This window comes from Lactuca virosa, chromosome 4, assembly GCF_052849685.1.
Source record: "Lactuca virosa cultivar CGN04683 chromosome 4, Lactuca_virosa_CGN04683_v6, whole genome shotgun sequence".
NCBI lineage: Eukaryota > Viridiplantae > Streptophyta > Magnoliopsida > Asterales > Asteraceae > Lactuca > Lactuca virosa.
The window spans coordinates 58,889,582-58,914,578 of record NC_136429.1 but is presented as its reverse complement, the minus strand read 5'-3'; the positions used below and the strand labels follow the sequence as shown (position 1 = coordinate 58,914,578).

Genomic DNA, 24,997 nt, shown 5'->3' with positions numbered 1-24,997 from the left:
ATTTAGTTTCAATCAAAACATATTTATTCTTTAACTCATATTTACTCAATATGATATCTGTTTTACTTTTGCAGTTCTATTATTAATCAATGCATAACTAAAAATTAAAAAATATAGTTAAATTAAGTTTGTAAATTGTAGTAACAAAGTTACAGAACACTTCAATTTTGTTCAGAGTATTTTATTCTTAAGGAATGTAAACTAGTTAATAGAAATAAGTGTACTATATATGCCTCCAACTGTCATCCACCTTCCTCTCTCTTTCTCTCTCTCCGGGTCATATGTATTTAGACTATAGTGACACCGATACAAAACGAAACAAGGAATAGTTGTGGCTGTCGTTTTTCATTATCCAACACCTTTTCATCTTTCGTCTTTGCTTTTAGTTTTGCTCGTTGAAATTCTTGATGACGACCCTCTTCAGATCCAAATCCTGCGGTGGAGTCCCCCGACCCAAAGCTTCCTTTTTCCACTACTCTTCTTCATCCAATTATCAACAAGGTGATGATGATGATGACGACGACGACATTTCTTATTACTGTCAAGACTATTCCTACTTTAATAACAGTCCAATTAGAACACCATTCATCAGTCCACGACAACAGGGTCCCGCTGATCAATCATCCAATCACAACTTCACCATCGCATCGCTCTTGTTGGCTGCCCTACGCAAGTCTCTTCTCACCTGCGCCGTCCACGACCCTGAAGATGTGTCTTCCTCGTTGGATATCGGCTGTCCAACCGACGTACAGCACGTCTCACATGTCACTTTTGATCGTTTTAATGGCTTCCTCGGGTTGCCTCTTGCTTTTCAACCCGAAGTTCCGGCCAAAGTTCCAAGTGCAAGGTATTAATTAACTTTCCATAACTTTTTTTTAGTAGAAAATCATCTCTATGATTCGTGTTTTAGGTTGTTCCAGATTTACCAAAAGCTTTGGGATTTAGATATTGCAATTGTAAACGAAGCCCATGATTCTAGTTTGTCATTTGTTCATTATCAAAAAGACTAATTAATTGTTTGCTGAAAAAATGTGAAGTAGGTTAAGAGAGTGGTTGAGGGAATTTATTGTTTAGTTTCTTGAAGTTATGTTGAATCGGTGTTCCGTGACTAGATAATGATTGTACATTTGTACCGCTTGAGTCTTTCTTTTTTCGGTACAACTCAGTTTCACGGGTATGGGGCAGGGACAGGGTGCAATTAGTAATGAGAAAAGAGCACGACACATTGTCCCTAAGGTTGTTTTCATCAACGAAAAAAAACAAAAGACATGTTATGGGAGTAAAGAGAACTTCATTCATCCATGTGGGTCTAGTTGGATCCAAAGACATGTTATTGTTTGGTTTTTAGATCTTTAATTAGTAATTAAGTACGGAAATCAAGAAAATATAAATCATTATTTAGTCTTAAGCAAATCTTCATGCTTTAGGGATTTATTGGTTGCTTCAATGGGAAGTTCCTTGAAAGTATATCAAATCATCATGTGATTCCATGCACACAAGACACAATTACATTAGTTATAACAGCATCCACAATGCATATGGATTAAACTCTACCATTGTAAATGAGATGAGATGACATCCCCAATTGGTATTCAATGGATTAAACTCTACCATTATGGAATGTCATGTCGGTATTCAATAGATATGGAGTTCAATGGTTATTGAATTCTTCAATGGGAACAAGAAAACCTAATTATCAAAATATATTTCATTGAAATTTGTAAAATTCAATGCATTGTAAGAAAATTAATGTAAAGTTATATAGAAAGTAAAATGATGAAGTGCCAATCCGTTAAACTCTAATAAATTCAATGCATTGTAGATGCCTAACAAGGACATAATTGGAGGGATTTATACTATTCACTTAAACATCCAACTAGACGTGAAGTATTACAGATTAATCTCTTTGATATTACTATCAGATTTCTACATATAACAAAGAGTACTACATGATCATGCAACAAAATTGCCAAGGAAAATAGTTAAGTAGAAGGATTATGTGCTTCTAGATGATCAGAAACACGGGAAATGATAGGAACGAGAAGATAAGCAACTCAAGTATGTGAAAATCAAAATATAAAACAGAGGAATTACGTATGTATACACCAGTTTTAACACACATAATACAGATATATTCAAGTCCTTGTATCTTGTGTATATTATACGTATTTTTAGTGCAATTGTCGTACTTGATGCCTCAACATACGTTTCATATCATGTATTTAAACAGTGTGTGCGTGTTTGGAGTATCAGTGGAGTCTATGCAATGTTCCTATGATGGGAGAGGGAACAGCGTGCCAACAATACTTCTAATGATGCAAAATCGTTTATATTCAGCAGGTGGCCTTCAAGTAAGCAAAAACCATGCGTTTATTTTTGTAGTTTAATCATCAAATATGCAACCATTATTTTTGACATGTTATAATGATGAAGGCAGAAGGAATATTTCGGATAAATGGGGAAAATGGTCAAGAAGAGGATGTTAGGAAGCAGCTTAATAGAGGGTTTGTGCCTCATGGAGTGGATGTCCATTGTTTGGCTGGTTTGATCAAGGTAAACCTTCCACCATTTATTATATCGGTTTAGCTACTTATGAAAACAATCATAATTAAGGATCGATCTATTTATTGGCATTCAGGCCTGGTTTAGAGAGCTTCCTACGGGTGTTCTTGATACTTTGACCCCACAGCAGGTAATGCATTGCAATACAGAAGAGGAGTGTACGAAGCTTGCTGAATCCCTCCCTCCAACTGAGGCTGCACTTCTTGACTGGGCTATCAATTTAATGGCAGATGTTGTGATGTTTGACAAAGAAAACAAGATGAATGCCCGAAACATTGCTATGGTGTTTGCCCCAAACATGACTCAGGTATATTATCATCATACCCGTTTCAGCCTTTCACAGTTTTTACATGCGATCGAGTTTCTGATTTTTAAACTTCAAACTTTGGATCTCAATAAAGAATCTTAAATTTATTACATACTTTCAACAAATTCATCCTAAAAAATGGAAGACTATTTATCGTTTCAGCCTTTTAGTGGTTAATGAAGGACATGTGATATATATAAATTTGACATGGGCATTCACATTTTTTGTGGTATTCCTGTAGATGGCGGATCCTTTGACTGCATTGATTCATGCTGTTCAAATCATGAACTTGCTCAAAACACTAATCATGAAAACTCTTCATGAAAGAGAGGAATCATCCACTGGTTTTGAGCCAGTAGATTCATGTGCAGATTGTCCACCTCCCAACAATAACGTCGAGTCTTCATACTCTCTCAGAACAGCCACTTTGAATAGACTAGGAAGTGAAAGCGAAGAACAATATTGGAGCTTTCCAAGAAAGAGTGGGTCTGTTGTTGAATATGATTCCATGTTGGAGAAGAGCTTATCTATTACATGTACAAATGGTCCTTTAAAGAGTAATCACAAATCAAAACATGAACAACAACAGGAGAGAGAGGTAGAGATAGAAGGGATATTAGAAAGGCTAAGTTTGAAAAAAGGAGTGAGGAAGTTATGTAGATACACTGTGTTTCAGTTGAGTAAGTCTTCTAATTAAGAAACTGGAACCATGATCGTTGATGATGCTAGGGACACTGGTGAAGCTTGGGGTTAATATCTATGATATTGACATTCATTGCCTCTGTATAAGAGGTTGTACCTCTATTGGTTTGGCTAATAATGCAATGATGAAAGTCAAAATATGATGTAAAGATGATTTCTTTTGTATATGACATGATGACTAGGTTTTGGAAATGAAGCTCAAATATTTCTAAATTTGACAATAACATTTTTACTAAAAAGATGACCAACAGAAAAGAGCCACAAAAGAAATTTAATTGTATATCGAATATGGGAAAGGAAACATCTAGTCATAAACCTACAAATCTGTGTGGTTACAAAAGATAAGGTCAACGTTGTTATGACATAAAAAGACGAAATGAATTATGGTAAAAATAAATTATTATATAAGAAAGGGGATTTGTGGTATGCCCATTTGGTAGAGGTTTTGTTACTTCGATTGGATATCCGAGTATTTATCTGGGCGTTGATGAATTTTACTAACTTGATGATACTAACTTCTAACTATTAACTAACGGTTCGAAGAAAAAGAAAAAAAAAACATAAGGAATGGAAAGTTTATTTGTTTCGTTTTTAATCCTTGAAATATGAGGTAGGAAATGTGATTTGTGCAACACAAGAACAAAGTGATCTTATTTGAACTTAAACACCCCACCTCCTTTTCTCTCTCTTCCTCCCTCCCTCCCTCCTTACACGGATATACACAAATTTATAAGAGGAAAAATGTTGACACACTTTAATACGATTGGTTGGTTGGATTAGCGTAAGATACGCAGATAAGAATGTATGTCGCGGTGCTGGACCACAATCATCGTTGGGACGATTCCCGTATGCTCATCATTATTAAAACAAGTAAGTTTTCGTGTAAATTATTAAAATAAAATTAATTAAATGTGAGCAAGTTTTGACGCTTACTATCCAAAAAATATATTTCTGGTAAAAATATCAATGAAGAACAAAAGTATGATAATAATCAAATAAATTCTATGGAAGAAACTATTGATGACATAGAACAAAGTTTAAATATTTGGACAATAACAAAATCAAATATAGATACAATATATAAAAGAGGAACTTTTGATTATTTTCAAAGTTACTCAATCAAAATGACAGAAAAAACTCTGCTTATCGGTCAAAATCAACAAAAATTAAATTTGTTATCGTTAAGATCTATTTTAGAACATAGACAAAAATATAAATTTCTTCATATCGATTTAGTACAAATTGCTATTAAACCTTTATTTAGAATTGGTATTGGTGCTACTTTCCTCCTAGTTTTCAGAGATAAAAGACATGAAGATTTTCGAAATTCCATATTAGTTATGGCAGAAACGAATATTGCAAATAGACCAATATATTTCAATTGTTATCCAAATTTTTCTGTAGAATTATTTGATAAAAGTATATTAAATATTTTAGTTTTAATGGTAGAAACTAAAAATTTAGAATTTATAGCTAATACCAAAACCTTTAACAAATAATTTATCGTGTTTGTTATAAGACTATGACAACCACTTTAAAACCAAGAAGTCGTTTATCAAGTCCAAGAAATGAAACGATTATTTTTGAAGCAAATACAAATCATACTAAGGTCCATATGCATAGAAAGCTTAAATGGTTAGAAATTACTCAATCATGTAATTATAATTTGCAAAACGCTATTGAGCGAAAAGCTTTAGATTCTTCTAAGCAAATTTCTAACATAATTAAACATAGTGATAAATCAGTTGATGTAAAATATTCTTCTATAATTTTTTTATCATCACGATTTCCAACGAGTTCGATTCCAAAACTTGGCACTTCAAAACCTTTGTTTTCAAAATCAAAGTCTTTAAAATTAAAAACTGTTGATTGTCTTAATTCTATTCCAAAACCACTTTATCAAGACGAATAAAGTAGTGAAACTAGTTTACCTAGTCATACTAAATCTGAATTCGTGGATGAACTTCAAAATTATAAACAAATGAATAATAAAGTTCAAATAAATTGTATGTAACATCCATAAAAATTCATAAAATTTAAACTTTTCAAAACAACCTTTTTTCTAAAGAAGTGTTTACAAAAACTATTGTTCCCAAAACATTATTTAAAAATCAGAATCGCTTTCAACATAGTTTTTCAAAATATTCACATTATCAGAGTTTCCCAGATTTCATAAGTCAAAACGTGAGGATGTGTACGGTCATGCCTTCACCTTGACACGATCCACTGAAGTACCTGAAACCATAAACCAAAAACTGTAAGCACGAAGCTTAGTGAGTTCCCCCAAAGTACTAACACCCAAACAAATAACATATACAAACAACATCATGTATTGGGTCCACATCTAAAAGACTGGATTACCCCTTGAGCCCACAGTATAAGTCTGGCTTGCCTATCAGGCCCACAGCTCATATATGGCTTGCTCTCGAGCCCACAACATAAGTCTGGCTTGTCCTTGGGTCCACAGCTTATGTCTGGCTTGCTCCCCCAGTCCTTGGACTGGAATACCAATGAGTAGCCCTCAGTACGAGTCTGGCATACCACTCGGTCCTCAGCTCGTATCTGGAATGCCACTGAGCCCTCAGTATGAGTCTGGTTTGCCTTACCTGGCCCTCAGCTCATATCTGGAATGCTAATTACTCCTCAGTATGAGTCTGGCATGCCCTCCCTGACCCTCAGCTCATATCTGGCATATTCCAGCGTTTGTTGGCTACCGCACAAAGCAGTACAACCTCAACCCAACCCACACAATATGTCGACATATAACAGATAATATCATATACAGATAAACAGACAGTATCATAGGTAGTCCTACAGATCTACCATGCTAGCATATCAAGACCATCATAACAAGACTAGCATGCATATATATATATATATATATATATATATATATATATATATATATATATATATATATATATTCCGTACTCGGCATATAAACAATATTAGGTTATCAAACCAAAGGGCCGGCCTTGGTGCCTTCGACCCGAAAGTACAGTGAGGAAAACTCACCTCGAATACTGAAGTTCACTGCAAGAATCATTAGCTATTGCCCCGACGACACCTCCGATCTATCAGATCAAAGTAACACCCAATTAGCAATTGGGTTTCCTTCTAAGGCCCACCATCCATACTTGGGGTAAAATGACCATTTTACCCCTGACCCAACATGAACCAAAACTGAAGCCCAATTCCATTAACCAAAAGGTCAAAAACCAAAAGATCCACAAAGGCCCACTATACGCCCAATTTTCCAAATTGGGTCCAACCTCATATGAGTCTTATCCTAAGCCCATAATTTCCTTTATTACAATTTAGGTTATCTCAAGTACCTCCGTAGGACATCTTGCTCAAAGACAAAAGTCAAAAAGTCAAGGTCAACTGCCCGAGTTGATCCAACTCGCCGAGTTGTTCCTTCAACTCGCCGTGTTTTTCCATTTAACTGCAAAGTCGGGAAAAACCGATCTAACTCGCCGAGTTTATCAATAAACTCGCTGAGTCCGCTCAAAACCCAAAAACTTAATACAATAAGCACTTAATCCATAAGGACATGACTCCAAAACTAGATATGGCTTCCTTGAGCTGGAAAACCACGTAAAGTTGCTAACTTTACGTTCATGCATGTCTAAATGAAGCTCTTAAGCTTAAAATGGACTTGAGAATTGACTTAATGCATGCATGCACCACAATTCTCCTAAACCTTGCAATTTTAAGCCAAATGAGGCCACAACATGGCCAGATCTAAAATGACAACCCATGAAACACTCAAAATCCTTGGACAATCCATCAAACAAGCCAATAATCTAGATAAAACCCCAAAAGAAGAGATCTAATCAATGAAGAAGCAAGGTACAAACTTTATACCTCAAATAGACTGCAATAAGTGGGAAAGTTCTGGATCTAAAGCATTTCCACCAAGCTAGACAACTTCACTTCAAGGCTCCTTCAAAAGAGTACCAAAAATCAACACTCAAAGCTCTCCACAAGCTCACACAATCAACTATGGAAGATGATACTCGAATTTAGGGTTTATGGATAGAGGAGGCTGGTAAGGAGGCTAATCAAGGGACTTAAGGCCTTTAAATAGGGTGCAACACCCTAAAAATTAGGGTTTCCTTCCCAGCTGTCAACTCGCCGAGTTGAGGCTCCTCAACTCGCCGAGTTGCTTCATTAAATCCCATGGCCAAAACATTCTTCAACACGCCGAGTTGAGGCTACCCAACTCGCGTAGTTCGACTGGAAAATCATACAAAAGGTAACTCTTATACCTGGAAGTCAGGATGTTACAACTCTCCCCCACTTAAATTAGATTTTGTCCTCGAAATTGTTCCTTTATAACACTCAGATCATATTAACATCCCGAGGAACGCAACCACAAATTCTACACATAAAAAGACCTTCCCAAAACAATCAAACCCAAACAGAAACTGCCAACCTGAAGAAGAACAACCCATAATCCCATGCAAAGACCCAACCTTATATATCCGAACTTGGGTATCGAATTGGTCAAACTCCCTGATAGACCTCCCAAACTGAACCATTTGCTAAAACCATGACACTTATCCATCGAACAATCTATTCAACCTTTGATGCTACCAATTCCATAAGCATAATGAGATACAAAACATGGATTTCCTTAACTGTCGGAACGATACACGACTGCTATAATTTGAAAACCCAGGACCAGTCTGACCTTCATACCGGTAGAACCATCCTAGAGCACAAACACATGAACTAAGTCCTGACCCTCCAACTGATACCTTTGACATACCGATTCCTTAACCCCCCCCCCCTCCGTTTGGGATACAAACTTTTCACGGACCCACTCGCGATTCCCTACATGAGTTTCCACCAATAGCCTGCTCGAAAATGGCTACCCATGATGCCTCCTCACGGAACCTTCCCTAAAATTGATAAATATCCATTTGAATCTACCCCCAGTCCCTGAATGGGGCACCACCAGAACCATGCAGAATGATCCTCGAAACACACCGATCGCGAAATTAAACCAAAACCAAACCGTATGATGAACCAAAATCTTAACAACCCTTGACTCTTTTCTATGCCATTACCAACCACTGCTTTGACGAGCATCGACGATAAAACCATGAACTTCTACGATACATCCAACCGTTACCGGCTCCGGTGCACCCCCACTTGAGCATCCACTCGAGACAATCACCAAGAACTTTTTGACTTACGACTACATAAGCAATTTCCAACTTCAGAATCATAAATCTAACAACAGCTTGCGAACAACTGGAATTATAATGCATACATCCCACATAGACTTTCTGATACCTGACTGATACTCCACACAACCCTTATTGCTCCCTGCATCTAACCAAAAGAATTATAGGTCTTCCGATCCCCCATCAACGCGTCAATACTGAGAGTATCACAATAGAAGAAATGAATAATCCTGTCCATTAGGCCCACAGCCTATGACTGGAATACCCCTACCAGGTCCTCATCATAGGTCTGGATTGCCTCCGAGCCCACAACATGAGTCTGGAATGTCCTCCCCGGCCCTCGACCCATGACTGGAATGCTCCCGATCTCATACCGACCTTGCCGGCATTACATCGTTTGCCCTTCACTCCGGGCCTAAAGATACTCACCTCCTTCCATTGACTTGAAGGGACCTAATCAACATCCCACACAACACCAAACGAGTACAACAATGCTGTAACCCTACCATACACGATTCAATTTATAGAACATGCTGCTACCCAAGCAAAACCTTACGAAACCATGGTCGCACACGACCCAGGGATAGGATAATGGTCAAACTCTTGATCCGAATCGCCGACTATAACCCAACCGAACCATGCACATAAGTCGAACCAAACCCCAATGCTACCTTGTACAGCCCACAGATACACACAAAGAATTACCGCCATGCACATTCTTAGGGAACCCCTAACCTCATGATTGATCACAAAAAGATCCCATACTTTATTGAGGTTGAACAGAGTCTTCCAACACGAAACTAGCTCGAGAAGACTTCCAAGGAGATCCCGAAGGTTGCCAAAACCTGAGTCTGCTATGAATCAGAATTCCACTCCACCATTGAGGGTAAACATACCCAAGGACCAAGGGAACATAAACACATTGTACAGGAGGGTAGGTGACACATTCCTTGCTCTTAAACTGTCACCACTTGAATTCTTCGGAGAATTACCGCTGAAAGACAAACTTACCGACCAATGGTATAGGACACCTTGACACTTAACATAGAGAACCACAAGTCCACCTGGAGCTGAACATACCCGCTTCTAGAAAGGGTTCACCGATCAACATCTGCCCAACACATCTGAAAGCAACAATACGAACAGCGAACTGACAAAACCCTCAATGACTGCCGCTCAACCTGAGAATCCCAGTTCTCCCTCACTTAGAACTCGAACTCGAACCACCACCCACTGGTGGTGAAACCAAAACATAACCCAACCGGCCCAACCAGGTACAACCATACTTTACCATGGAATGAATAACATACGTAGAATAGTCCTCTAGATACGGACCGAACGAACCCCAGGAGGAACCTGAATTCCAACTGAAAACCTCTGAATTTCCAATAATAACCAATTACAGAGCATAGGCAACTACCGATTTACAATCCAAACATACACCCATTGCTTGCAACCCAAACGATAATCCAACACCTGGATTTCTCATCTCCCAAGGATATGGCCCTTGCTTGCATCGCTAAGGTACTCGAGCCACATCAAACCACTTGCACACACCGACGCTGACATACTATCGCCAACCACCGCGACCAACAAACTTCTAGTTGAGAATCCAACCTAACTCGGGAGGTCACAAGCCTGCCCACTCCTTCAAACTCGGAAATCTGAAGGGCAGGATCCTTGCCACAGATAACGACAATCTAATCCGACAACCTACCACTTAAATCCCAGATGCAATTTCCAAGCCGATCATATCAACTACTTTCTCCCCGTGTATCGAGGCCCGAGGCACGACCTTTACCAAAACCCTCGAGACTTCCAACAAACATACTCATTTGGGTATGAACCACTCAACCCACATCAATATCGCCACAAGGACCTGGAAAAACCACAAAATCTATCCTCGCCTGAGCAACCCAAGCCAAAAGATCGACAGATACGGAACCACTGCCTCGAACCATGGTATCCAACCATGTTATCTTCTCTGACCAGTCCTTAGAATCCCCGAAATCTTCCTTGAATTGAGTATGGATCTTGTGCTTCCAGTAGTACGGGCCCAATACTACCTTCCACACCTGTTCATACTTTCCTCAAGAAACATCTCGGGTCCTCTAAGACCTAGTCACAAAATACTCCTGAAACCTGCTCAACAGCGAAACAACTACACTAAAATACTCCCTAGGCTATCCTAGGGTTCCACACTTCTCTGCCATCAGCTGCTGAAGAACTCCTCACAGTGTCAATTAGCTATTCTATGAATACAATCACATACAACAAAGCTCAAATAATCCTTCAAGTAACAGACTCATCCCTATAGCGGTTGGACTCAGACGAGAGCTGCGCAGCAGGGTCAAATCCATCACTCTGAGACTATCCAACCTTTTTCACATGTGACTTGACATATTCACTTAATGGCTAACTCACATCACTCATGAGTTCCACAAAGCATAAAGCAAGCAACATTCGTGCAGAGGAGTCAACTGGCACTAAAATGCAATAAAATCTGACAGATCCTCATACGGAATCCTCAATCTCAAACTCCCAACACCACGAGTGCACCTATGCCCTGCTATTACTCTCCACAGAGTGGCTAATCATTCCTCGCGCTGACCCTCTAAACACTGCACCCACTCATGAAACTTTCATCAACCCTGCAGGACTTTTGTATGTTAGCCATACATAACATTGGATCCTATAGACAGTCGAATACCTGATCCTTCCCTAAGCCTTTCATCAAACAAGAACAGGAAATAAGACCAAACCAAACATTCTTAGGCTATAGAATCTTAGTTATGTACAACTATGATGCATACACTAAGCAACTACAATAATGATGTCAATTTCATAATATGAAGAATCCTAGGCTATCAGACATCATATAATCAGACAATTCTATCATGCAATTCTTGAAGATCTCTAGCCTATTACTAGCATGATGTTCTAACACAACATAACATAATCTCAAATAATTGTGTGGTATTTTGGGGTCAACTTACTGGCTCCGGCTGATCGTACACATCGCATCTCCCTTGATTTTTTTGAAAACCATTTGAAAATTGTTTTAAAAAGCTTTTTTCCATAGTTTGAGACTGGATTCACACGAGTGTTCCTCCAATTCACTCAAACCAAGGCTCTGATACCAACTTGTAACATCCTTAAAAATTCATAAAATTTAAACTTTTCAAAACAACCCTTTTTCTAAAGAAGTGTTTGCAAAAACCATTGTTCCCAAAACATTATTTAAAAATCAGAATCGCTTTCAACATAGCTTTCATAACATTCACATTATCAGAGTTTCCCAGAACTCATAAGTCCAAAACGCGAGGATGTGTACGGTCACGCCTTCACCTTGACACGATCCACTGAAGTACCTGAAACCATAAAACAAAAACTGTAAGCACGAAGCTTAGTGAGTTCCACCAAAGTATCAACACCCAAACAGATAACATATACAAATAACAACATGTATTGGGTCCACATCTAAAAGACTGGATTACCCCTAGAGCCCACAATATAAGTTCGGCTTGCCTATCAGGCCCACAGCTCATATCTGGCTTGCTCTCGAGCTCACAGGATAAGTCTGGTTTGCCCTTGTGTCCACAGCTTATGTCTGGATTGCTCCCTCAGTCCTTGGACTGAAAAACCAATGAGTAGTCCTCAGTATGAGTATGACATACCACCCGGTCCTCAGCTCGTATCTGGAATGCCACTGAGCCCTCAGCTCATATCTGGAATGCTAATGAGTCCTCAGTATGAGTCTGGCATGCCCTCCCTGGCCCTCAACTCATATATGGCATACTCAAGGGTTTGTTGGCTATAGCACAACGCAGTACAACCTCAACCCAACCCACCCAATATGTCGACATATAACATATAATATCATATATAGATAAACAGACAGTATCACAGGTACTCCTACAGATCTACCAGGCTAGTATATCAAGACCATCATAACAAGACTAGCATGCGTATATATTCCATACTCGGCATATCAAAAATATCAGGTTATCAAACCAAAGGGTCGACCTTGGTGCCTTCGACCCGAAAGTATAGTGAGGAAAACTCACCTCGAATATTGAAGTTCACTACAAGAATCCTTAGCTGATGCCCCGACGACACCTCCGATCTATCAGATCAAAGTAACACCCAATTAGCAATTGGGTTTCATTCTAAGGCCCACCATCCATACTTGGGGTAAGATGACCATTTTACCCCTGACCCAACATGAACCAAAACTGAGGCCCAATTCCATTAACCAAAAGGTCCAAAACCAAAAGATCCACAAAGGCACACTAGTGGCTCAATTTTCTAAATTGGGCCCAACCTCATATGAGTCTTATCCTAAGCCAATAATTTCCTTTATTACAATTCAGGTTATCTCAAGTACCCCCTCAGGACAACTTGGTCATAGATAAAAGTCAAAAAGTCAAGTTCAACGACCCGAGTTGACACAACTCACCGAGTTGTTCCTTCAACTCGCCGTGTTTTTCCATTTAACTGCTAAGTCGGGAAAAACCGATCCAACTCACCGAGTTTATCAATAAACTCGCCGAGTCCGATAAAAACCCAACAACTTAATACAATAAGCACTTAATCCATAAGGACAAGACTCCAAAACCTAGATCTGACTTCCTTGAGCAGGAAAACCACGTAAAGTTGCCAACTTTACGTTCATGCATGTCTAAATGAAGCTCTTAAGTTTAAAATGGACTTGAGAATTGAATTAATGCATGCATGCACCACAATTCTCATAAAGCTTGCAATTTTAAGCCAAATGAGGCCACAACATGGCCAGATCTAAAATGACAACCCATGAAACACGCAAAATCCTTGGACAATCCACCAAACAATCCAATAATTTAGATAAAACCCCAAAAGAAGATATATAATCAATGAAGAAGCAAGGTACAAACTTTATACCTCAAAGAGACTGCAATAAGTGGGAAATTTCTGGATCTAAAGTCTTTCCACCAAGCTAGACACCTTCACTTCAAGGCTCCTTCAAAAGAGTACCAAAAATCAACACTCAAAGCTCTCCACAAGCTCACACACTAAACTATGGAAGATGATACTCGAATTTAGGCTTTCTGGACAGACGAGGCTGGTAAGGAGGCGAACCAAGGGACTTAAGGCCTTTAAATAGGGTGAAACACCCTAAAAATTAGGGTTTCCTTCCTAGCTGTCAACTCGCCGAGTTGCTTCATTAAATCCCGCGGCCATAACATTCTTCAACATGACGATTTGAGGCTACCCAACTCGCCGAGTTCGACTTGAAAATCATACAAAAGATAACTCTTATACCTGGAAGTCGGGATGTTACATTGTAATTCTAAAAATCAATATTTAGTCAATTTTCTTAAAAGTCATTGGAAATTATTAAATAAATCCACCAATACTTTAAAAGAAAAATAATTAGAAAATGAAACCTTAATCTCAATAGTTAAAGATTCAAATTATACAAAAACAATGTCTTAAAAGTCTCAAAAACTAATCGATTTGTCAAAATTAGACGATAAATAAGAGATATGTATCTTTTACAAATTGCAATAAAAAATTATAGTAAAGCAATTAATATTTATTTTAAAATCCTAATAAAATATACTTGTTAAAATCTGTTGTTCTATAATACAAATCAGTTGTTCAGAAACTAATAAATTTTGGAATGATTTATGTTAGGATCATTACTAGCCCAACCACGCCAACATAGAAGAACAATGAGGTTCCATTTTTTAAGACCAATTGGTGATAGAAGGGATTACCCATTGTCTTATATGATAGCATATAGTTTCTCTTTTTACCGATGTGGGATTGGGTTTAAATCCCAACAATCCTCCCCATAAACCCAAATTCCGCCCTTGGCCTCTCCTTCAATGGTTGTTCATCGGATCCAATCCTTTTTCATACCGCTGATGCTTCTCGGGACACGCTCACCTGACCGGGGCCATAAGGAAGACTTTCGATACAAGGCTTCAGGATCAACTTTGTTCGACCAGGAATTACTAGGGATTGCACCACCTGAGCCGATCACATCATCCGGGCTACGACCGTAGCTCTAATACCATTTGTTAGGAAGTAAAGCGGATAACTAGAAAAAGTATAAGCACACAAGACACAGTATTTACGTAGTTCGGCCAAGGTGACCTACGTCCAAAGGTAGGAGGGGAGTATTCTTTTATTTCAGAGCTCTCAAACAGAGGTTACAAGTACAAGTACATAGAGATTCGCCTATCACTCTAGAATTCAAGATACCAAATAACCTAGCATCCATCCTTATTTATACTTGATGGATCAGACCTAAAACCCTAATGGGCCAAGCCCATTGGTCTATAGGCACATGAAGGTGTCAACCAATCATAATCTGCCATGAAACATCTTCTGGAACATTTTTCCATGTCATACAACCCATGAGCATCACCAACACACATGATAAAGCATCTTATGCCATAGTGGAGCATCATGAACACTAATGGACCAACATCCATCATGGTGGGACAACATGGTTTAATCCTTGAGCAATACAAACTTCTGAGCATCCTTGAACGATCTTGAGCATCATAGAGGACTTCATAGCATACTTGGCTTATCAAGGACCAAGATGGTCCATCTTGCGCCATCATGGCGCAACAAGAATATGGATGGCGTACGTGGCTTCAAGTGTGGCATAAGAACTTCAAAGATGGAGCAACATCATCATGTTGGCGCAACAACAACATGCATGGCGCAACAAGGCCATGCTTAGCGCAACAACCTACTCCATGGCGCAATAGGAGTACCCTATGGCGCAAGAGGGATACCTCATGGCACAAGAGGGATACCCATGGCACAAGAGGGAGTACCTTGGCGCAAGAAAAAGTGTCCTTGGCGCAACAACATCCTTCTTGGCCCAACCCTTCAACATATGGTGCAACAAGGTCCCCTTATTGCTGCAGCAATCCCTGCAGCCGCGACGGTTGCGATGGCTGCAGCAGAAGCAGCCTCATACAAAGCAGCATATTTGTCATCAAATAACTCCATCATCGCGGTCTTGATAGATCCAAAAATCTCCGGTATCTGACCCCATACAATGGTCACAACCTCCTCATGGAGGATCTCCATAATCTTGTCCTCAGACACAGCTGCCCCACCCTAACTGCCAGCTCTTGATCCAGATCCAGATCCAACCTCGAATCGTCTAGTCGTCACCATACTAAAAATATACCAGGGATATATCAGATAACATGCATATCATAACATGGGAACCAACTCCCAACAAATACCTAGGGGTTATGACTTCCTTGTTACGCGTACGGGTCCTGTGCTTTCAGTAGTACGAGCCCATACTACCTTTCACACCTACCCGTATTTGTCTTAGAGGATTATCACAAAAACCCTAACGATGCACACTAGCATGCTCATAAACTTAGGCCAAACACTCGACATACACATGCGCTCCATCCTTACTTCCTAGAGGAACACTAAACATAATGCAAATGGTCGGCTGACCCCATACAACTCACCCTACCACTAACTGCCACATGACCCTTCATTGGTGCCAGATGACTATCGCATGAATACAATTACATTCCACACAGTTTAAACAATCTTAGGCTAAAAGATTCAATCCGAAAACGGTTGGACTCAGAAAAGAGCTATGCAGCAGGACCAAATCCCTTATCCTAAGATCATTCAAACCGGGTAGCATGTGACTTAGCGTATTCACTCAATAGCCAGTTCACAGGCGAAAGAGTCGTACAATAATCAATCAAGGATTCTATAAGATATCAGGCATCATATATCAGGAAATTCTATCATACAGTTCCTGAAGATCCCTATCCTGTTACTAGCATGCTGTTCTATCATATCAAAACATAATCTCAAATAAATGTGTGGTAATATGGGGTCTACTTACTGGCTCCGGCTGATCGTACACATCGCATCCTCCTTGATTATTTTAAAAACCATTTGAAATTTGTTTTTAAAATCTTTTTCCTTAGTTTGAGACTGGATTCACACGAGTGTTCCTCCAATTCACTCAAACCAAGGCTCTGATACCAACTTGTAACATCCATAAAATTCATGAAAAATTTAAACTTTTAAAACCAAACCACAAATCTGTTGGGTTTTAGTATACTACAACATCCTATGGTGCACATACAACCCTAAATACCTTGGATCTATGTTTTCACTAATTATACATGCAAATGGTTTCCAAGGTATTAATCTTACAACTAGCATGCATTTAACATAAACCATATAAGATACTAGTTAGCATAACATACCTTTCATGGAACTTGAAGTCTTGGTGTATTTGGCCTCAAAGAGCTTAGCCCCAATAGTGTGGAAGCCTCAAGTGGAATCACAACACATCATGGACAAAGGATGAACTTGAGAGAGAATTCCATGCACACAAAAAACCACCATGAACTCCAAGAAGATACAAGTGGCGATTTTGGGCAATGAAGTATCTATTTATATGTGGGATTTCTAGGGTCATGAATATAACCCAAATCCATACCCATGGGTTTTATGATCCATGGTTCATGTGGCCCAAGTCTTTATGTATCCATACATAAACTTGGTCCAACATGGATCATAAGCCCAACACATATAAATATAACTAATTATCATAATTAGTCCCCATAGATTTAATTAGTCTCTTTTGATCACTAAATTAATTCCAAATTAATTCTTGATCAATACTAATTAAAACATATGATTTCATATTAATATATTATAACTTATAATATATTAATAAATCATATATAACCTCTTCTCTCAAAAGTCCATCCTAACAAATTATCCTGATGATATGCAACCCAAATGGACCATGCTACTCTCGGGTCGAATACATACCAATAATAGTTATGGGCTTAGACACCTAATCGAACAGTCTCCCACTTGGATAAGTCTAAAGCTATTATTGCGTATGACTCCAAAACCCGACTAGCAATCGTAGCTCATAAAGCCGCTGTCGAACTCTGAACAAATCAATGACACGTCCATTAGATAAGGGATCATATATTCCTCTATTCTAGATATCATATGGACTGAGACATGGATTATAATCCTTCTCTCTGTCCATCTGTTATTTTTCCGATTTCCGATTTATGACGACTGACTAATTGAACAAATCAAATTAGTCCAGGCCCGGTCGAGCACTTACGTTTGTCATCACCAAATCATCGAGGGGCCCACATATATCGCTTTTATCCCTCCAAGGGTAAAAGGAATGGATAAACTTCGACTCATATCCTTGTTCTAATACTTGTTGAATCATACAAAAAGGCACGTGTTATAACATCGAGTTACCAAATGCGTTTACGTGCAATCAATGTATAACCAACTCATAGGCAACAAGTCATATCTCTAGGTTTGAAGAATATAAGATATTATCGTCTCATGATCACTCGTGATAAAATCCATGAAGTGATTCAAGTGAGCGTGGGTTGAATCCAATACTCGAATCCCTATTCCATGAGTACTCATGAATGTTGCAGTAACTCTTACTATGTCCACTACCTTGGACATCTACAAACCCGATTCATGACATTCTTGCCTTAATACCTACTTCCAACGTATTATCGACTGTGGATGGTTTGAATAACTTAATCATTCAGAAAGAATAACCTAGTTATTCTGGAAGTCAAAACATGCAAAGTGAAACACAAGAATAATACTAATCCTCTATGGTCCCAAGCACCTTTGAGAGTAAATAAAACACCTTTTATTTAAACACCATATTGATTACTCATTATTCATTGTATAATGTTTCAAATAATCAACTTTATACTTGAATTAAAACAATAGTTGTCCCATGCTCCAAGCATGTAAACTATGTTTTCTAAACACTAGTCATGCCATACACCAAGTCTGCACACTATGTTTAACTATGATCTTTACTTTGTGAAATAGATCAACTGAACATGATTCCAATGATGCCCATTTCACAATCCTAAATCCTCATTGTAAATGTAAGAATTCCAAATTCCTGCCATTTAACGAAATTTGATAGATTCTAAACTTACATGCATTGATCCTCTTGTAATGACTATGCACAAAGTCACAAAGACTTGTCAACAATCATTACAGGGTATTCCAATGGAGATCAATTCCATGGAAACGAAGTCTCACATTCAAAGTACATTCCTTTGAACATCCTTCTTGCATTAAGTTTTCTAATCTTACAAAGATTTGAAGAACAACTTCCACCTATGGAAACCTTTCCAGATTCCCATTTTGACTATCACTTCTGAACAAGAGTTACTTCTTTTCCGAATATGTCAATATGGTCCTTCCAAAATTAACACTTATACTTCCAACTGTCCATGAGCAACCAATCTTTGGTAAACCTCAGATTGTCCTTGACAATTGCTTAATCATTTTAGTCATATCCAATTCTAGACTTTTCCCTTCTTAATGCCCTGAGCATTTGGAAAATTTAGAAAGGATAAATATTATAGCACACGTAATCAATCCTACATCCGAACCATATGGGACACGATTCATGACGTCTCACATAAAGACGTGATCATAGACCACTCTTTTGCTACAATATTTTTTATTTTCCATGTTTTCAGAATTTGACTATGAAGAGGGATGTCGTAATCATAATCGAATTTTGAGAACACAATATATATAGAATTTCCTTGTGTTGAACCATTCCAACATAAAATTCATATATATATATATATCCTTGAATAAAGATGATCAAAATCTCAATCTAAGCTTTTAGAATTGAAATGAAGTATAATTTCCTCTCCCTTAATTATAGCAAAACAACTTTTCCCAATTGAAACCTTTTGTTTTCTATAATTAACACTTAACATAATGGTCATGCTCCCACTTACATGATAATTATTAGCACAACACTTATGCTCCCACTAGCGTTGACATGTACTCAGAAATCAGCTGGACTTCTAGAAATCAATACTTTATTGACTTCCTTAACAAAGTTCAGTTTTCTGATACGAGATGCTTTGATAAGAATTTATCAAATTCATACACCTTTCCTTAGATAGCTCATATGTGTGTCTAAACAATTTTAGAACTATGAAAAGGGATGTCGTAATCATAGTCTCAATTGTTTAGACCTTTGCCACTTCTCACAAGTCCATGTTAGTGTGCCGGTTAACCACACACGCTCCACTAACGACTTTGAGAATGCAAATAACACAATTGCTATCTACTTAAAATCTACTTAGTGAAAGCGTTTCCTCACCATCATTTTCATGAATCGGAGAGAAACCTTATGAAACTTAGATTTTATGGTGAATGAGTCCCTATCCATGTGAATTTGTCAAAACCATAATCACAAGACAAGGTTAGTGACAAATCCAACCTCATATGGATTGAACTTGTGCAATCTTAACTTCTTGCCAACTGGCAGCACAAGGGCCTGCCATTGCTTCCAAGTTGTTATGCAACCAATTGAGAACTCTCAGAACTCCTATGCAAAGCCAACTTTAACTGGAATAGGCACAGAAATGTCAACACGATAGGTTATAAACCTCAAGTCGTGTGCTAGTGAAGAACTTCAGGTTTTTATTCTTGATTAGTTCTTGGAACTTTCAAGAGCTTTAAGACTCCCACTGTCCTCTTGATATATAAGTCTCTCTTGTCAAGAACCATTTCTTATCAAGGGTCAGTGTAGATTCTTATCAAGACTAACACTTCACATAATTGGCCTTAGTTGGTCTCTGTTTAACCCAGAACATCACAACTTACCAATTTCAAATGTACAAGAGTAGAGACACATTTTACTCTTACACTTGACAAGTGTTACAAACCTTCCTTAAGATATGTCACTCGAGTTACAATCTTGGAGTATGACTCTAAGACTTGTTATGGAACGAAGTATGATTCATCTTTTTGATTTTAACCATTTCAACAATCCACGATTTCTCTTCTTAGCCAAACAAATGCACTAAGATGTCCTTAGAGAAACAATTGTGATATGGTTTCATAATCACTAAGATAATCATAAAACAAGATACTCAAGTACTCTCCCATCTTTTCAGATTGGAGAAACTTTTATCTTCCTGCCTTATTTGATTCTTCTTATTCGTTTTGCCTAACATTGATACTTTTCCAATGTTTCAGAATATACTTTAACTTGTAAGTATAACCATTTTTACTAAGCTTTAGTAAATCATGACGAATAGTCTTATCGATCTTTGTGGTGGACTTGACCAGTGCACAAGAATGTGTACTCGATCCCTTAGTCCTTCACTTGACTCACATATACATGTAAACAAGGAATTAGTCTTAATTTTCCAAAGATGAAAATTCTAATTCTTCATACAACTTGCATGATTCCAAGTTTCTACCCAACTGAAACTTGGGTGATGAGAATCTTTCCTTATTTGGTAAATTATGACACTACCACAGTCGAGAGAATCAAATCCATTTTCCAATATTGCTATCAATGGAAACATATAAACAACAATTTCTCACAAATGCCACTGTAAGGATATTTTAAAATAAATAAAATCAAAACTTTTCTTTTATTTTAAAACTTTGCGGAAAAACTTATCCTTACAATGCAAATGCATGTGAAAAACTATGTTGTTATGTATTCCTAAGCAATCTATCACAACTCTTTAAGTAACAGCTCAAAATTCTTCCCTTAAGCTTCCTCTTCACTTTGATTCTTAAAACATCAAAATGTGATCTAGTCACATCATGTAATAAGAATCTCCAAATAGGAACTTAATAGCGTTAGACAATGGACTTTTCCTGAAGTAAAGTCAAACTTATTGACTTTACCATCCTAATGACCTTTCAGGTAAATTTGGCAGCTTCGCAACCAATGCCCCTTCCTTTGGCAATAGAAGGTTTGGGAAGTCGATCTTCTAATCAAATTTGCTTTTACCAGTGCTCAAAATCATTGCTGACTCAGCAGCACCAAACAAATAGGTAAGATCATTAAGGGTCAAGTCATGGTCTATCACATAGTAGTCCCAAAGCAACTCACTATGTGACTTAGAAAGTGATTGAACATCCAACTTTCTCAAGACTTTGACACCCAACTCTCCCAGCTTGTCAATACGTGACTTCATCTCCAAGATGTGATTACACATAGACCTTGCTTTCCAATAGGGCTTGAGTGACCTTGAACTTGTGGGTTAGGGAGAATAATTGGAGGGGGTGGAGGAAGTGAAATTCCAAGAGATTTGGGAAGATCATAGATGTCTAAACCAGACATCTACAATGGGAGATATTCAAGTTAGTTGATTTTTAAGTCCTTAATATAACACCCAATATGAAATATTAAGGCTAGGGCCCAACACAATATTTTACAACTTGGAAGAGGGATGCCGTAATCCAAGCTATAAAATATTTGAAGGTAGGCGAATGACGATTCACCAATTTCCACCATGAAAAACGAAATAATTTATTAGGTTTTAATTGGTTTTGAAACTCCTAGATCTTTTGAGATTCATTGAACTTTTCAATGGCATGTTTCAATCTCGATTGTGCCCTCTCAAATTTTGTGACTGGGATGCCGAGGATCACAAAACAAGGTGTGAATAACCATGCAAATTCACTTGGTACCCTTAATATTATCACCTAATCAATGTGCCGGTTAACCACACACGCTCCATCGATCTATGATAAACATTAAGTCACCCTTTGTCATCCTTACTAGTCCAAGTTAGTGTGCCGGTTAACCACACACGCTCCACCAACGACTTGGTAAGGTACAAAGTGTGAATTTCATGGGTTAGCACCAAATTCACATTTTCCTAAGTAACTAAGATTGGGAATTTATAAGTGTTTAGTTACTTAGTATTTATCATTAATACTTTTAATGAAGGGAGAATTATAGTCCTTGTCCTACCCGTTCGGCTAACGACCCTCCACCAATCAAGGAAGCGGTGGGTGAGAGTGGACACCCATTAAACTGCCATTTTATAGGCAGTAACCTTATACCCCCCTTATAGACCGGCTTCGTGAATGAGGCCTACTGACGGTAAGACTGACTTTTACTCTTATACATATATATAAATATTAAACCTATAATATTATAATAGTATAAGGGTTGAATTTTAAACTATTAAAATTCTAAGGGTTTAACTTGGAACTAAAGTATTAATGGGGGGAAACTTTAAAAATTCCAAAACTTGAGGGTAAGTTTTGAACAATTCAAAACCATTTAATTCCATAACTTATGTTTTTAAAGTAGTTTTAATTAAAACTCTTCAAGTTCCATAACTTGAGGACAAGTTATGGAAGACTTTAAACTATTAAAGAATGTAACTCTTCTTCTTTTGTAACTTATGGAACTAATTAAGGTTACACATTTTTATTATTTAATGAAGTGACTCTTGAACCTCCATAACTTGAGGACAAGTTATGGAGTCATAAAACCATTTAATGAGGACAAGACTCTTCATTTTGTAACCTTTGCCAACTTTATGAGTTTTAAGAAACTTAAATGTGACCTTTCATGTAACTTGAGGACAAGTTACACAAACACATTTTAGAATCAACTCTTAGATTAAAATGGATTAAAGACACATAATTAATTTTTTTTTTCTATTAATCTAAGCAACTCATATGAACAAATATAATTCACATCAAACTTTTTCATGTAACTAGCATAACTTTTAAACTAACACAAAACATGAATCTATTGACAATTATCTTTGAAATTGGATTAGCATGAACATTACCACATCAAAAACAAGTTTATAAGGTCAAAAACAGCTTACGGTAATGTTCCTAGTCCAATTCCAGCCAAAACAGTCGAATATATGCTGTCTGGGGGTCTAACTCGTCGAGTGCATGAACCAACTCGGCGAGTTGGATGCATTTAGCCTTGGACTCGTCGAGTCCCTTCATGGACTCGGCGAGTCTGCTGTTCAGACAGCAACAAAATTCGATTTTTCAGCCATTTTTGCAAGTATAACAAGAAAACAAACCTGGCTCTGATACCACTGTTGGGTTTTAGTATACTACAACATCCTATGGTGCACATACAACCCTAAATACCTTGGATCTATGTTTTCACTAATTATACATGCAAATGGTTTCCAAGGTATTAATCTTACAACTAGCATGCATTTAACATAAACCATATAAGATACTAGTTAGCATAACATACCTTTCAAGGAACTTGAAGTCTTGGTGTATTTGGCCTCAAAGAGCTTAGCCCCAATAGTGTGGAAGCCTCAAGTGGAATCACAACACATCATGGACAAAGGATGAACTTGAGAGAGAATTCCATGCACACAAAAAACCACCATGAACTCCAAGAAGATACAAGTGGCAATTTTGGGCAATGAAGTATCTATTTATATGTGAGATTTCTAGGGTCATGAATATAACCCAAATCCATACCCATGGGTTTTATGATCCATGGTTCATGTGGCCCAAGTCTTTATGTATCCATACATAAACTTGGTCCAACATGGATCATAAGCCCAACACATATAAATATAACTAATTATCATAATTAGTCCCCATAGATTTAATTAGTCTCTTTTGATCACTAAATTAATTCCAAATTAATTCTTGATCAATACTAATTAAAACATATGATTTCATATTAATATATTATAACTTATAATATATTAATAAATCATATATAACCTCTTCTCTCAAAAGTCCATCCTAACAAATTATCCTGATGATATGCAACCCAAATGGACCATGCTACTCTCGGGTCGAATACATACCAATAATAGTTATGGAAAAAGAAAAACAATCCCTAACTACTAAAAATGATCCTCAAGAAATTAAAAAAAAAAGAAGAAATTGAAGAAGTAATAACTGAAAATATTATAAATTCACAACTTTCTTAAAAATGGAATACTTGGATTATTCTAACAAATGTTAATTTTCAAAAGTGTTTACTAACTCTAATAGACAATGGTGCATATATGAATTATGAATTGTATTCAAGAAGGAATAATTCTTACTCAATTGTATGATAAAACCTCTTCTAGATTAAATGGAGTAGGAGGCTCAAAATTAATTGTAAATTACAAAGTTTTGGATGCTTATATTTCTAATGATAAAGACTATTGTTTTAAAACCCATTTAATTTTATTAAAGAATCTCAATTCTCTTTTAATTCTAGGAACACCCTTTATTACTATGATATACTCATTTAATGTTCATAAAGACGAGATTATAACTAATATTTTTGGCAAAGAAATTACGTTCAAATTTTGTGAACCAATCCAATACTCAAATATAAATATACTCAACTATAAAAAAAACAAGCTAAATATCCTATTAATGGAAT

At 37.4% G+C, this 24,997-nt stretch overlaps 1 protein-coding gene across 1 annotated transcript; it reads left to right on the top strand.

Moving 5' to 3' along the window:
- The first annotated feature begins 261 nt into the window (after positions 1–261).
- Positions 262–3,784, top strand: LOC145104594 (rho GTPase-activating protein 5-like). The gene is made up of 5 exons (XM_079041814.1): positions 262–847; positions 2,231–2,351; positions 2,434–2,553; positions 2,639–2,869; positions 3,111–3,784. The coding sequence occupies exons 1-5, from the start codon at positions 408–410 to the stop codon at positions 3,564–3,566; spliced, it is 1,368 nt and encodes a 455-aa protein (XP_078897940.1). The 5' UTR covers positions 262–407; the 3' UTR covers positions 3,567–3,784.
- The last annotated feature ends 21,213 nt before the right edge of the window (positions 3,785–24,997 follow it).